The sequence below is a fragment of the Triticum aestivum genome, chromosome 3A (assembly GCF_018294505.1).
Source record: "Triticum aestivum cultivar Chinese Spring chromosome 3A, IWGSC CS RefSeq v2.1, whole genome shotgun sequence".
NCBI classification, from domain to species: domain Eukaryota; kingdom Viridiplantae; phylum Streptophyta; class Magnoliopsida; order Poales; family Poaceae; genus Triticum; species Triticum aestivum.
Window position 1 is genome coordinate 686,277,947 of NC_057800.1, and position 16,621 is coordinate 686,294,567.

The following is a 16,621-nucleotide window of genomic DNA, read 5'->3' on the forward strand; positions in this document are numbered from 1 at the left end:
CCTGTGAAGCATGAGCTCACCAAGCATATTGGTGTTGATGCTTTCTATGTGCGCGCTGCTGTGCAGGATGAGGTTATTGCTCTTCAGTATGTGCCTTCCGAGTTACAGTTGGCGGATTTCCTGACAAAGGCTCAGACTAGAGCACAACATGGCTTTTATCTCTCCAAACTCAGTGTTGTTCATCCACCATGAGTTTGAGGGGGGGTGTTAGAGTTATAATATAAGTCATGTACCCCTTTATATTTATCTCGTTGTATGAGGGGTTTCCTGCATATGTTCCACACCTGTACATGTATATATATATCGGCCTATGGCCTCATGGGAATACAAGTTGCATATTCCTAACAACCTAGATGAGTGTTTGCTCAAATTTCAAGCAAAAAAGCTAGATGAGTGTTTGCTTATCATTTAGTTCACGATAGACATGTCTATGTGTGACGCACTGAACCGCATTATTATCTTCACAATCTTTTTCTTTCTTTTTGGAAAGCCCCGAATTGCTGAGATGCTTTCTGTCGGTCCGGCATTCTTTAATGCTCCACCAAACCGAGGAAAGAGATGAGAGTCCTTCTTGAATAGGAGTACATCAAATCTGATTTGATTCGTGTATTAAAAAAGGAAATGATTACCCCCCCCCCCCCCCCCGGTTCTAAAGAAGAGCCTGCCTAACATTGTCGACGACAATTAGGAAATCTCCGTTCACATGCCCCAGGGATCAGCTTCCCAGAGCCGCAGCCGTCATTGTTGAACCCTTGAATCGATCTGGCGCACGTATTGACAACGGGAAACCTTAACCTCGCCGTTTCGAGGAGCCGACAGAACTGCGCCGGAGCCCCATCGAATCCGTCTATATGGACAAACTCAAGGAGGATCAGAGCCTCGTCGAATCCGTCTTGACAGTAATCCGCGAGGACTAAAACACTAACCTATCTCCTAGTCGGGTTGAGGCATTGAGATTCTCCTGCCTAGTACGAACCACCAGACCGGCGGACATAGGGGGATGAATCCATGGGCTTGACGAGTGGTTGTTTCCCCCTTAAATCTGAAGTTGTAGCTTTGTTCTAAGTCAATTTTTTAAATTTCGGACAAATCAATAAAAGTAGTAGCATTTACAATACCAAATTGTCTTCATTAGATTTGTCGTATTTGATATTGTAAAACTATTAACATTTTTTTGATAGATTGTTTATATATACTTGGTCAAACTAATATTTTTTAACATAGAGGGAAACAAAACTAAAAATGTCTCACAAAGTTGACAAACTTATTTTGAGACGGAGGGATCAAGGAGCAACTGATTACCAACACTATGCCCACACGTGTGACTCGTGAGCATCGAGACTCAGTAAAAAATTTCAGAGACAAGGCCTTTCGATCCTGCTTTATAGAAAGCAAATCGCACCACGGCTCACGCACACAGAAGCACTGCCTCCTATCTCAATATAGTACTACTACTGTACTTTCTAGGCAAAGAAATATTCAAGGTGAGCCATGATGATGCGCCCCATAATTACCCTGAAGCGACTTTTTTTCATAAACTGCGATTATATTTATATAAAAAAAATCAGGGAACCACCTCTCGAAACAGGATCCCGCCCGCTTTAAATCAAAGTACATTTTGAATATGGCTGCCTCGAAGCATATAGTTGGTGTATCCACAAAAAAAAGAGAGCATATAGTTGGTGGAGAACGGATGACAATTGACAAGTACAGGCAGCCAAACTGAACATCATCCTTATTTTTATGGAGAAAATTGTGACAGATACATCGCATCCCCTCCCTTCTTCACCACTGCGGCTCCCTCTTCCACCTCCAACGCAAAGACACAAGAGGCCTAGCTAGGTAGGTAGCTTCCCCATACCCTGAAGCCATGGCCGCCAAGAACCCTTCATATTTCCAAAGTATTCCTCTTCAGCAAATCATCGAGCAAAAGGAGCTTCGCTTGCACTTGTACATATTCCAGCAATGGAGCAAAGGCCCTCGACAGAACCAGCAAATTATGACAAACTTACAGCTCCCCAATCAGTGCGGTCTCAGCACTGTAAATGACTGGCCTATACGGGATGGCCCCGGCCACAACGCAGACATTGTTGCCCGTGGCCGAGGCCTGCATTTCGGGACCGCTATCGACGAAGCAGACTATTTTCACTCTTTCGTCATCATTTTTACCGACGAGAGGTTTGTCAACATCTTTTCTATTTTGTATACTCTTTAAAAAATTGTACTGAAGCCTTTTCCCCATTGTTGATATTGCCCGCATATTCTTAATTCAATACCCATTGATCGTTTAATTCTCCATGCATGCATATTCTTAGCCTTCTCATTAATCTTGCGTGATATTTAGGTTCAAGGGATCCAGCCTTCAGGTGCTCGGAACTTCGAAGGCTAGCAGTCCAGATGGTGAATGGGCGATCACCGGTGGGACCGGAGAGTTTGCCTTCGCACAAGGTGTTGTTGCTCACAAAATGTTCGGGAGAGATCACGCTTCTTGTTTCAGGGAGCTTCACATCCGTGTTTTGTGCCTCGCCTTTCCAAAACCAGTGAGTGAGATAAATTCATCCAATGCCTTCTTTTACTCTAGCTAGCTTTTAATTATGGGAAATTTAATATACACCTAAATGTTTGTTGGACTATTCACTTTCTCTAGAAAGTGACATTTTTCGACATCAATATGCTCTCCAAGTATCACTTGGACACTTAATTTCTACTACAACATATTTAAAAGTCCAAAAGAACAATATATTGTCAAGATTTTTTTGAGATAAGTTCATACACATTACTTCCAAATTTCTGACACAAATATTTGTAAATACATTCATTGTTAAATTTCCGAGATTTTGACTATTTGTAATGATATTAACTGTTAGATTTTACAAGTTTGATTATGCTCTTGCTTAAAAATGATAGCTTTTACAAGACCATACTGAGTAGGAGGTTATATTTTAGAAATGACCCTATCATGGTTAGTATACATTTCCGCTGCCTTTTATGCAAAGAATGTACAAGAGATGCAAATAATGGTGACTCAACGCTAGCATGAATTCGTACTACTGACTTTGAATGCATCATAACTTGTGAGAATCTGGACGTTGGCATACAGACGATCGAATTCGGCTAAAAACAACAGAGAGATAACTTAGTGGAATGAGCAATAAAATTAACATAAAGAAACATGTTTTAAGATTTTAAATCCTTTTGAGTGTTTTGCATGTTTGCATCTGTTTCTTTAAGTAAAAAATAGCATGAGACAAAGTTCACCCGGCAAGCATGCTCCCAAATTAATGCTCTGGAAATAAAACAACATTTCAGATCATCTCCTAAGGTACACCCGTTGCATGAAAAAAACTGCCATTAACCAGACTCTCCATCTCAAACACCAGAGATCTCGCGGCATAACCTCGCCACATTTAGAGGAAGTTCCAACGTCCGAACACTTGCCAAAGGCAGGCATTTTGCCCATTCTATTAAGATAGAAAAGGCGAAAACAATGCATAGTTTATGTACATATGACTTGGCGACCAGGAAAACAAAAATTAAAGATAAAACAGCTACCAGATTTACATTGTCGCCCGAACACTTGCCTTCTCTGTGTGAGGTCCTCCACTAGACTACATGCCACCTGCAACACAACTATGAACATCCCTTGAAAGATATACAGCCAATCCATATATTCTGGAGAAATGTTTGCGTCAGACAGTTAGGATTTAAACTTCTGTCTCACCTCTGTACAAATAGGTTGGAACGTCTTCAAAGAGCCCCTTAATTGTAGCCTGCTAATAATTTGCCCATACACAAGTGTAGGTAGTTTGTTCATCTTTTTTTCTTTTCTTGCTGAAACAAGATGTTGTTCCTTCGCCTATATTTGTAGGTCCTTGTCACCAAGATTGGACCATGGGGTGGGCATGGAGGAAAAGAATTTGATATCCCAGAGTTGGTACCTCAACATCTAGAAAGTGTGACAATTAGAAGTGGTGTTGTCATTGACTCCATTGCGTTCTCCTACGTTAATCAAGCTGGAAAGAAGCAAACTCTTGGTCCGTGGGGTGGTGATGGTGAACTTAGTGACACGGTGAGTGAATGTGCAGCACAATGCTAGTTCCATCAACTTTTGCCGAGAAGATAATCGATTTATCTATTTCCTTGTAGATCACTTTTGCCCCTTTAGAGATTGTGAAGGAAGTTTCGGGAACAACCGGTACTTTCGGCGGAGATACTGTTGTGACATCGCTTACTTTCGTCACAAATGTGAGGACATATGGACCTTTTGGAAAACCAAGCGGTGCTGCTTTCAGTGTCCCTCTTATGGACACTAGCGTTGTGGGCTTCTTCGTCCGTGCTGGAAGACTTGTTAATGCTATCGGGGTTTATGTGCGTCCTTCTGTTCAAAATTATTAGTACATATGTTGCTCAAGAATAACCAGCTCTTGGACGAGCTGGCATGTTATGGGTTGCACTGGTCTCATGTATTACAACTTGGTTTTCCTTTTAGGGTTTCATGCATTTGTTACATGTTATATGTATGGCTACTAGCACGGATCAGGCAGTCTCACGCGCGTGGCTGTGTTGAAGTTTCTGGATTTAAATTAAAGTTGACTTTAAGAGCAATTGTCGTCTATCTTCGGTTTATTTGGATATCTACAACTCAGTTCAACTTGATTTTAACTATATAACAATAAGAGTGGTCCAAAAATATTTGGCAAAAATATTAAAAACCCCTTACAAGTGAAGACCGTAAATAGGTCCATTATTGTTCAATTAAAAATGATACCAAAACAAGTTACATAGATATGTGGATAGAAAATAAGTCAATGATTTTTTTTTGTAAAATGACATCAACAAAATATGGATTAGCTTTACAAAGAAAAGTTGACCTTTCCATCCCTATCGCAGATTCACACGGGACATGATGAAATACTACTGGATATCAACCGGTGTCACATAAAAAACACAACACTCCTGTAGAACCAAACTGGAAACATGAAAATGGAACAACAGCTTCATTCCTCTGATAAACCTGTAAAACATACTAATACTAATAAGTAGGCATAATCAAATTAGTCCCTCTAGAAACTCGTACTTCACCTCCGCTGTCCATATCCACAACCGTCACAGTAAAGAACATACGGACATAATAATCTTACATGATACTATACGAAATTTTGACTTTCATTTAGCTCACAAGATGGCAACATCATGTCTAATTCCGTTACTCCCATCCAAGCAACACGTGCCTAGAAGAAGTCCTGATGTGCAGCAGTATGCAGAATTTCTGATGGAAAATGCGAAATATAAAGTATGGATGTGTGTATGTGGGTGGGTGGGTGGGTGTGTGTGTGTGGGGGGGGGGGGGGGTCGGCGAAAGTTCCGCCCTGGTGGTACGGGCTGGCAAATGGTGAAGAGCTGGCAACTATTTCTTACAGCCTATACCTGCATCCTATATCCATTTTCTTGATTTATGTTTGTATATCAAGTTTGTTCTGTTCTTCAGACCTTCAATCATAAATTGAAGGTTTGAGATTAAATTCCTCATCTTATACATTTGAATTTTTGTTGTAAAGCAGTGTATTTGCTTTTCTAAAAAAATCATGGCCATACCACCGGAGGCAGGGCAGAGCATATACAGTGAGGGAAGCCCTTGGGTGTGGGGGCATATACAGTGCTAGTGAGACTACTATAACATGCGTGAATTAAACATGTTCCCTGGAGATGCAAATGCTTGGATTACATAGGGCATATATAAGGGTCTTTCGGAAACTCTCCGCTTCTAACTCCGCTGCGGGAGCGGAGCGGCATTTAGTGTAATTTGAGCAAGCAGCCAAATGGGCGCTCCGCCGGCTCCGCTCCCTGGTGAAGGAGCGGAGTATTACCGAACACGGCCATAGTAACTAAAAGTTGCTCCCTCTAAATAAAATAGTACTATTAGATTCAGATTTTGTCTGTCATGTCAGCTTCAGGGTAGATTTTCCCGCAATAAATACAAATACATAAAGGAAAAGGAAGTAATGCCACCTGTTCTTTAGCCAAGAATCAGTCAAACTAGCGACAACTAAATTCCACACGTCTTATGGCGTGTTGATTCGTCCAGCATTGTGCTCCACTAATTGCAGTCATCAGTCAAGCAGTCACCTTCAAACCTTCAATCCAGAAGCCTCTGCGAGTCTTTAGTCAGGTCCAAACACCTTCCCCAAACCTGACACCACCCAGCAGCTAGCACTCGTTGCTGTTTACCCCGCCATCTTCCGTCGCAGTACCACGCCTGGTGCTGGAGTCAAGGAGGTTCACATAACAATGGACATCCTCGTCTCCGCAATCCTAGGTGACCTCGTCAGCAGGTCGGCGTCGTTCGTGATCGGCAAGTACTTCCGGCAGCAGCCTGGCATCGACATGATTCTCCAGAGGCTGCAGCGAGTCGTCCAGAGAATCGACACCGTCGTCGAGGAGGCCGAGGGACGGCGCATCACCAACCAGGGGATGCTCCGTCAGCTGAAGACGCTGAGGCAAGGAATGTACAGAGGCCGCTACATTCTTGATGCCCTGAGCTTCCAAGCCGCCCTTGAAGATGAGGAGGGGGTGAGCCACCCACGGCCACTGACTGCTGCTCTGCTGTCTGAATCCAGTAGTCTCGCCAAACGGCTTCGTTTCTCCGGTGGTGCCGGTGGCGGTGGTAGCAGCAGCAACAGAGAAGCAGCAGGAGTGTTAATGTTCGGTGCAAAGAACAGCATACGAGAAGAGCTGCAACGTGTGGTTTCTTCTCTTGAAGACACCATGGATGCAGGTATGAAGGAGTTCCTTCTCTTCTTGGAGTCGTATCCTCGGGTACTCCGCCAACCATACGCCGCATATTTGCTCTTGGAGAAGTGCATGTTTGGTCGCCAAACGGAACGGGAACGGGTCCTGGATTTCTTGCTCCATCCTGCTGCTACTCCGATCTTGGCTGTACTTCCGATCGTCGGTCCAACCACTCTTGTTGAGCATGTCTGCAGGGATGAAAATGTGCGCAGTCGCTTCTCGACGATCCTCTTCTTTCCAGAAGGCAGCCTTGAGGATGAAGGAGTGACCGACTTGAGAGGGGGCAGCAACTTCAAAGTCAGACATCAGAATCACGCCACTCAGTCTCACACCAGGTTTCTGATCATTGTCGAAACCGCCAAGGACATCAACGAGGGAGCATGGAGAAGTCTGAAATCGTGCGTCACCCGTATGGCACCTTGCGGTGGGAGTAAAATCATAGTCACCGGTCGGTCAGTCAGAATAGTGGATCTTGGAACGACGGGAGCGCTTTCACTGGGCCGTGTCCCTCGAGAAGCCTACTGGTATCTCTTCAAGTCGCTCGCGTTCGGAAGCGCGAACCCTGACGAGCACCGAAGCATGGCAGCGATGGCCATGGAGATCGCTTCGGAGCATAGACAGTGTTTGATCAGCGCGCATATGGTTGCCGGGTTACTGCGAGATAACTTCAGTCCCGGATTCTGGCGTGCAGTCCTTGGAAGCGTGAGAGCGTATAGAAAGGCACGTCACCTTGCGTGCGAAGATGGACAGCGGTATTATTGGAGGCTGGGAAGGAGCTGCAAATATTTCTTGATTTGCAGCCATCACCAGTCAGATTCAAGTGAGCAAGTCCCCAAGATCAGTGTGCAGGAAATCATCTCGGGGCGTGGTGGTACATTGCCCAGAGGGAAATTTCAGGCTCTCGCATGGAGGTCTTGCATACCGCCCTACTACAACTATACGGTAAGCTGTATGATGCCAGCACCGCAATCTACGGTGGGAAGGAAAAGGAAAGAGGTGTCTGCTTCAGAAGGAAGGACACTTGGTTTGAGCTTGTGAGCCAGTGACCGCATAGTCTTGCGAATCACAAAATGTCATTACATTATACAGTATATAATTGCTTCCATACTGACTATTGAGTACGGTGTGTTTGGCGAAGTATAAGTCAAGCTGCCGGTTATTTTTTTACATCGAGAACCATGACAAGTTGTATTAGAAATTTGAAGTATGTATTCTCTTGATTGATGTGGATACTATAGATCCCAGGCTCCATGGAGCCCCTTTTTTGCAATGACGGAACAATATTGAAAACCTCAAAATTTTCTGAAGAAAAAAACTATATTTTTCTTTTTTTGAGTGAAGGCCATCATGGCTAAAAATATCTTTTCAATTATGTGCACACAAATAAGACAAATATATGGATGAAATATAGATTGACTATTTGCTATTATATGGATATTCAAATTTGCCATCTTCTGTAGCTTACAAATTAACGTTGTAATTATTTAAAATTTGTACAAATACACATAACACACATTCACATATTTTATGTCTTGTCAGCGCAAACTTGTTCTCTGGGGGTGCATAGGGTTCTAGGGGCACATATTTTCTGTCTTGTCGGCGCAAACAGGAATACTATGAATGTGTGTACTTTAAACAGCAATTTCCTGATCCTGCTATAACAAGGTCAGATCCACGGTGCTCATTGCGCTCTTATGGAACATTTGGAGGCGAAGGCATGCAATGCCATTGCGCGAGGGACTGTATGTCTCCCTGATGACTTGATTATTTGGTCTAATCGATGCCCCAATGATGTACAAGCTATTCTTCTCCGAGATTGGGGGTCGATGTTGTTTCATTTATCTGAGAGAATTTAGCCTTTCTTCTGTTGGGGTGCGTTCAACAACCCTGTAATTAGCAGATAACTTTGTATCGCTGTTCTGTAGGTTTCTCCTCTGATCTTCAATACAAGTCCAGGCCGGCACAAGCCTGCCATAGTCAGCGTCAAAGAGAAAAAACTTCATTGAAGAAATAGCCAAATTAATCAAAGAGCTCGAATGCTGAATGTGGTGGCGTAAGAAGCATATGCAAAGGAAGCATGGATGAGCGGCTGCAATTCGGATACTTGGAATGTGATGATGTATTGTGTTGAACTGTAATAAGTAGTTTAGCTCTGCTGCTTACTCACTCTACCTTTTGTCTCTACATTTTGATGTGCTGAACTCTGTTACTGGCGGGTTTTTTCTAATGCAAACTGGAGAGCCGGCTCGTTTTTATTTATTAAAGAATATCGCAAAAAAGGATATATTATTTTTTAAACTTTTAAATATCAATCATACTGTAAGAACTAATCGTGCTTTACATGTAAAATTGTAAATTCAAGATGAGTATCACATTGCTTAATCAATCACGGAGGATTTAGCTATGGCTAGTTTCGTCCTCGGTTGAAGGACAGCCGGATCATGATGATGCTCCATGCACCGGTGGTAGAACATCGCGGCCGCCACCGTGGACAAGAGCTGCACGCCGACGGACGGGAGAAGATATCCATGGAGGACACCGATGATACCGGCATCGGGTGCCCTCTGAGAACAGTACATGGCAAACGCGTACGCCCGGGAGATGGCAACCGGAAGGAGGCTCGCCACGACCACCATCACGGCGGCCTCCTTCCTCCTCGCCCTCTCGGCCATGAGCCGCCACGCCCGCCGGAAAGCAGCGCGTGTTCCGCCTTCCCCGTAACCTTCATCTGCCGCCGACGCGGCGATCGCCACTTGGAACACCGCGGCGAGGAAGAGGTGCGAGAGGAGAAGGAGGAGGAGGAGGAACAGCACGTAGCCCGTCACAAAAGACGCTGCGGCGTCCGACCGGGCAGCGGCACCGCTCGTCCACCAGCGCCACGACGCGAGGGGGACGCGAGAAGAGCCGCCAACGACGCGTGCTCGACGACGGCGACGAGGGCGGCGGTGGCCAAGGTGCCGCGGACCCTCCCCGCGGCCGCCTTGCCGCGGACGAGCTTGGCCAGCGAGCGCGGGCGCCGGTCACCCCGACACGTCGCGGAGGCGGCGAGCGCGACGGCGACCCGCGTGGCGAGCTGGCTGGCGAGGTACGCGAGGTAGACGACGAGCAGCTTCTTGGCGTGTCCCCGGATCTCGTCGTCGCTTTCCGACGCGTAGACGACGTGCTGGCTCCTCCCGGGGCCACCGTCGTTGTCCCTGACCAGCGAGTACACGCGGAGGAGGACGGCGGTGGCGAGGGGGTGGGCGTAGAGGACGGCGACGGAGAGGGAGACGAAGGTGTGGACGTAGACGAGCGCGAAGGCGGACGCGAAGAGCCTGCCGTTGCGCGTGGGGAGGATCAGGGAGTCCGCGACGAAGCTGGTGCGCGGCGACGACGAACCTGCGGTGCTTGCTCCCCTGGCGGTGGCGGCCATGGTGGATGGATGCATTGGCTATGCTCGATGAAGAATCGGCGGAGAGGTTGACCAGAGCTTGATCGCTGACGTGTCGTATCTTAATGCCGTTGTCACGTTCATGGTGGTCATCGGACGAAAATTCTCGGGAGACGACTTTGACCTTTCGGAGTCACAGGCCAGTTACTGTCATTTATTACATCCGATGTGCCACTCCATGGTTGAACGAGGACAACGATGCTTATGAGACCCAGCAAAAAAATCTCTACAAATATGAGCTAAAAACCATAATGAAAGAGGACGAGATCGAGTGGATCTGGAGAGCCAAAGGATAAGGATTTAAAATTAGGTCATTGCAACACTAAAAAAATTATGTGTAAAGCCAATGAAAGGATGAGAAAGAAGGCCATTTTTTCACTCAATGTTGGTGATAACATCATTGAAGGTTAAGCTAATCTTATGAAACTTATAGCTTAGTTTTATAAAAAAGCTCTTTTTTGCGAATTATAAAAAAAACTCTTTGGATCTAGAGTTAGTAATAATATTGATGTCAACTTTTACTTGAATCATGTGATTGAGGATGACATTAATAATTTCATCTAGAGTAATAAATAAATAAATAAATAAATAAATAAATAAATAAATAATAATAATAATAATAATAATAATAATAATAATAATAATAATAATAATAATAATAATAGTTACATAGTGGCCCATTCTCTCTAGAAGATTAATGCCCTTGTCTTTTCTGTTGATAATAACAAGCCCCTGGGCCTATTGGGCTCGCAACTGAGTTTTACCACCATTTTTGGGTAATTATTAAAAATCCTATGAAAATGTTCTTTGATGATTTTTGTCAAGGTAAACTGGATGTCTAAAGGTTGAACTACGACACCTTTTTTCGAATCCCTAAGGTTGTTGGAGCTAACAAAATTGAGCAATTTAGACACATCTGCTTTCTCAATTCTAGCTTTAAACTTGTAATTAAAGGTGCAACGGCAAGACGAATGAATGTGCTAAGAAGAACAACGATTTCCTACAAGCTCCATTCATGAAAGGTAGGAATATTATGGAGGGGGCTGATTTTACATGAAACCTTGCATCACGTGCATGTTTGAAAACAATTAGGGGTTCTCTTTTAAGTATATTTTTTAAGAAAGCCTATTATAGTATTAGCTGAAATTTTTCTATAAAATAATGAAGCTTGAAGGTTTTGGTGATAAAACTATCGGTTTAATCAAGAAAATTATGGTGAATGGTAAAGTTTGTGTCAAAGTAAAAAATGAGCTTGGACCTTACTTCACAACTTATAAAGGTGTGAGGCAAGGTGTTCCTTACCACCCCTTCTATTTAATATTGGAGTGGATACACTTGCTTAGTTGATTCATAAGGGGCAGTGGGGTTGGGTTCATTAGAGGTTTAGCCTCTGACCTTCAGGAAAATGGACATGATATCCTGCAATATGTAGATGATACACTGTTTCTCCTAAAGGAAGGGGATGAGAATGCTAGTAATTTAAAATTATTTTTATGTCTCTTTGAATAACTGGGTTAAAAAAATCACAAAAGTGAGGTTTATTGCTCTGCAGATGTTGTTAAAAGAGCATTTATGAGAATTTCACTTGTCAGGTTGGTCAGTTGCCTATTAAATATCAAGGCATTCCAGTTAGTAGTGTTAGGATCTTAAATAAAGATTGTAAATCTGTTGAGGATGGGATAAAGAAGAAACTTAAATTTTGGCAAGGGAAGCTACTTCTCATTTGAGGTAGGCTGACCTTGCTCCTCTCTTAGTAAGAAACCTCTCTACTTGCTATCTTTCTATGGAGTACCTAAAGGGTTGTAAACCTTGAGTTTATGAAACATAGCCCTTCTTGGAAAATGGTCATGGAAAATGTCATTTGTCGAGAGTTGCTCTTTAAGAAATATCTCAGAAGGCAGACCTTGTCAAAAGCCAACATTTTGTTTAGCAAGTCCCAATTTTGAAATGCCTTAATGGACGTCTGTTCTATACCTTTTGTAGAAAAGAAGTCCATGATGGTAAGGCTACTGGAATCTGGGAGGATCTTTGGATTGGAGATCAATCCTTGGCTACTAGGTTTAGTAGATTTGATGTGTTTACTTTCTCATTGAATATTATGGTTGATAAGGTAATCATGAGTGCTTGTCAGTGTTTGAGTTTTAGAAGTGCTATGTGAGGTGTTTCCTAGAACAATGAGTTGCTTTGAAGGATCTTGTGTCAGATTTCTCCCTCTGAGGAGGCAAAGATATATACTCATTTATATGCCTAACCCAACTAAAGGATTTATTGTTAAATCCTTGTATCAACAAAATTATTCACACTCGCCCTTTGATGGTTGTCGTTTCCTTTGGAAGGTTAAGATTTCACCAATGATTATTGCTTTCTCATGGCTGGTTCTTAAGCATCTGAACTACAGATACCCTACTAAATCGTGGTGGGTTGGAGAAAAAAGTTGCAAGATGAATCTACTGACCATCTGTTTTTTGGGAGTTCAGTAGCTAGGTTCATCCGGGGGATTGTACAATGCACTTTTAAAGTTGCATCAACCCTTGCTAGCTTTGATCAATGCTTGACAATGATCTAAAGTTTTCCTCCAAAGAGAAGGAAAACACTGTAGTGGGGACGGCTCATGTTATATAGGCTATCCGGAAGACACGCAACAAAGTGTGCTTTCATAAAAAAAAGTGCCCGAATGATATTGTTAGTGTCATTCATTTAATATGTCAGTATATTGATGACCGGTCCGACTTGCAGAAGGAAAATGTGATGGCGGTTCTCCGGCGAGGATCCAGAAGACTCACGGTGGTGGTGGCTGATGTGTTTGGCCAGGCGAAAGGATGGGCACCACTTGGGCATCGTGCTGTTGGATGATTGTGTAGCCGGTGGTGCATTGGCTTGCCCACGTTTGGTCGTAACTCTGAAGTTTTGTTTTGCATGCCATGTTTTCTGTAGTGTTCTGCATATGCTATTTGGGTGTGTCATTTTGCTGAGTGATGAACCTCCGACTATGTTAGAGATGCTGCAATGTTAGCTATGATGCTGCAATAATTAGTTTAAATCTACTATTTATTCACTTTACTTTCTGTCTCTATATTTTGATGTACTGGACTCAATTTCTTCAGTGGAGTTGTTTAAAAAAATCAAGAGGATTTTGTAAGAACTCTAAAAGCATTTACCATTGTAGAAACGGAAGAGATTCATGGAGCCCAAATTGGCACTCATGTCTATCAACTTACACCACGAGAGAGAATTTTCAGCACCCGGGTGCCCCTACACAAATAAAAAAAAATCTGAAACTTTGGGACATCAAACTTGATCAAACTTTTGATGATCTTGAAAAGTTTTAGTTAAAAATAACATTCGAGGAGCCCTCACCTAAAAATCTAAAATCATTGTTCAAAGTTGATGTACATTTTTGAGCAATGATTTTGTTTTTTTGTGGTGAGGGCTGCACGAAAGTTATTTCTTGCTGAAACTTTGCAAGAAAATCAAATTTTTGAACATCTTTGATCCGTGAAAGTTTCAGATTTTTTTTGAACTTTTTGAATTTTTTACAAAAATACTGTTCATGAGGGTGTAGGGGCACCCGGGAGCTGTTACACCTTTCTCCTTACACCAAACACTCAATCAGTCTCGTTTTTCCGTATCCAAATGAGTACTATCGTATATCTTCAGACCAGAGGATTGACCTAGCTAGCTTGTTTCATCGTCAATGGCATGACAGATTCATAATGCTGCTCCGTGAATCGGTGATAGAACACGGTGGCCGCCACCGTGGAGTAGAGCTGCACGCCGGCGGACGGGAGAAGATATCCATGGACGACACCGAGCACAGGGGTGTTGCAGACACAGACGCCGCTCTGCAAACAGTACACGGCGAACGCGTACACCGGGTAGATGACAACCGGCAGGAGGCTCGCCACGAGCAGCATCACGGCGGCCTCCTTCCTCATCGCCCTCGCGGCCATGAGCCGCCACGCCCGCCGGAGAGCAGCGCACGTTCCGCGTTCACCATAACCTTCATCTGCCGCCGACGCGGCGATCGCCACTTGGAATACCGCGGCGAGGAAGATGTGCGAGAGGAGAGCGAGGAGAAGGAGGAACAGCACGTAGCCTGACACGGAAGACGACACGGCGGCGGCCGTGTCCGACCGGGCAGCAGCGCCGCGCGTCCACCAACACCAGGACGCGAGGCACGCCGCGAGGAGAGCCGCCGACGACGCGAGCTGGAGGACGGCGACGAGGGCGGCGGTGGCCAAGGTGCCGCGGATCCTGCCTGCGGCAACGAGCTCGGCCAGCGAGCGCGGGCGCCGGTCGCCGGCGCACGTCGCGGAGGCGGCGAGCGCGACGGCGACCCGCGTGACGAGCTGGCTGGCGAGGTACGCGAGGTAGAGGAGGAGCAGCTTCTTTGCGTGTCCCCAGATCTCCTCGTCGCGTTCCGCCGCGTAGAAGTCGTAGCCGTCGTCCTCCCTGGCCAGCACGCCGACGTGGACGAGGACGGCGGCGGCGAGGGGGTGGGCGTAGAGGAGGGCGACGGAGAGGGAGACGAAGGTGTGGGCGTAGACGAGCGCGAAGGCGGACGCGAAGAGGCTGCCGTTGCGCGTGGGGAGGATCAGGGAGTCCGCGACGAAGCTGGTGCGCGGCGACGACGAACCTGCGGTGCTTCCTGCCGTGGCGGCCATGGATCAATTGGCTATGGAAGACTGGCGGGAGCTTACAGCTTAGCTTGACGTGCAGCAGTATCTTGTGAAGCAGCGATGGGCGGATTTGTATCGCGATCACCGTGGTCATCCGAAGAAAATTCTTGGTGGACGACCTGGACTTTTCGGAGTCGTCGGTCGGTAATAAATGTGACATATATCGTCAGATTTGCCACTTTACAATTTTCTCAACGGAATTGCTAAATTTCAGTCGACTGAGTTTTGATAGATGTTATAATTGTGAGATCTTAAATGGAGATCTGTCCATGAAACGTTCAATTTTTTCTGTATTCCTTTTTAAATGTTGTGTCACTTGATTATGCCTTAGTTAAGTCTCATTCAAGTGAGATTTAGCTACACCTTTTTTTCCTATAAATGACTGATACAATGTCTAGCGGCACAACACACCCACCATGACTACAACTACACACAAACCCCCTTATCGGTCTCAAGCCACGAACGATAAAGAGGTAGGACACAGAGGCCAAGGCCGTGTCTTAATCAATGTTGAACACCTCGGAAGCATGAACAAAACTTCATGCCTGACTGACACAACACATACCCCATCCTTGACGTGTAGGAGTACAACAGGTGGACAACAGTTGTGCCTCTTCGAAAGAGAAAAAAAAACTCCTTTTTCTCTTCCGCGAGAGGCGCTGATTTTCTTCGTCGTGGAGGCACAAATTTACATTCGCGAGACACAGAACTGTGTCTCTTAAAAAGGAAAAAGTGCATTTTTTTTCTTTTGCAAGAGGCATGAATTTGCTTCTCGTGGAGGTACAAGTTTGTTTCTACATGAGTCACAGCTGTACCTCACGGATAGGGGAAAACACGATTCTTTTTCTATGAGAGGCACGTATTTGCTTCACGCCATGGCACATATTTGCTCCCACCACAGGGATAGTGCCTCTCGAAAGGGGAAAAATGGAGGAAAGTCATCCTTCTGTCTTGGATTTTATACCTGTTTTTCGTGATTTTTTTTATCGAAACCTACTAACATGGGATCTAATGACTAGAACCTTGACATGAAAAATCCATAGGTGAAAACTTTTCACGATTTGAATGTAAGATTCAAGAGATAAAATATTTTAAATAAATGAACCTACAAGAAAAGGAAAACTCTAAATATGTCACTCGTCGTAATTTGGGAAGGTAGGAGTGACCTTTGTGAGGCATACCCATTAGTTCGTGATTTTGCTCCTTCGGTCTTCTCTGAAACTTTGTCCTCTGCTATAACAACTGGGCAGCCCATTTAGGCCTGTTTATTTTCGTTCGGGAGCAACTACTTAACGAGCGCTCCTTCGGGAGCCTCGCAACGGTCATCGCCACTTGGCGCGCTCTCAGCCATTTGCCACGTGTCGCGCTGTGGACGCTTCATTCGGATTTTAATTTTTTATTTTTCCGCACGTGTTTTCGGCCTTTTAAACGGTTTTTTGCCGGTTTTTTCTGACGTTTTGGTTTTCCCCCGGTCTTTCTTGGCTTTTCGACCAAAAAAATTTTCGAATTTTTTTTGCGTGAGAAAACGCGTTTTCTTTTTTTTCCCTTTCGCGAAAGTCACGATTTTTCTTCCGCGAGAGGCACGGTCATGCCTTTCGGAAACGAAAAAAACGCGTTTTCTGTTTTTTTTTCTTTCGCGAGAGTCATGGTTTTGCTTCCGCAAGAGGCACGATTGTACTTTCACGAGAGTCACGGCCGTGCCTCTCGGAAAGGGAAAAACAAA

General features: G+C 44.7%; 2 protein-coding genes and 1 pseudogene across 2 annotated transcripts; 2 read left to right on the plus strand and 1 right to left on the minus strand.

The window, feature by feature from the left end:
- The first annotated feature begins 1,765 nt into the window (after window positions 1-1,765).
- On the plus strand, window positions 1,766-4,605 carry LOC123059086 (jacalin-related lectin 9). Its single transcript, XM_044481728.1, has 4 exons — window positions 1,766-2,178; window positions 2,345-2,540; window positions 3,869-4,069; window positions 4,147-4,605. The coding sequence occupies exons 1-4, from the start codon at window positions 1,871-1,873 to the stop codon at window positions 4,393-4,395; spliced, it is 954 nt and encodes a 317-aa protein (XP_044337663.1). The 5' UTR covers window positions 1,766-1,870; the 3' UTR covers window positions 4,396-4,605.
- A 1,577-nt stretch (window positions 4,606-6,182) lies between these two features.
- LOC123059087 (uncharacterized) lies at window positions 6,183-7,827 on the plus strand. Its single transcript, XM_044481730.1, has one exon. It carries the CDS (start codon window positions 6,289-6,291, stop codon window positions 7,825-7,827), a length of 1,539 nt encoding a protein of 512 aa, XP_044337665.1. The 5' UTR covers window positions 6,183-6,288.
- A 1,340-nt stretch (window positions 7,828-9,167) lies between these two features.
- LOC123057144 (uncharacterized) lies at window positions 9,168-10,228 on the minus strand (annotated as a pseudogene).
- Window positions 10,229-16,621: the final 6,393 nt, after the last annotated feature.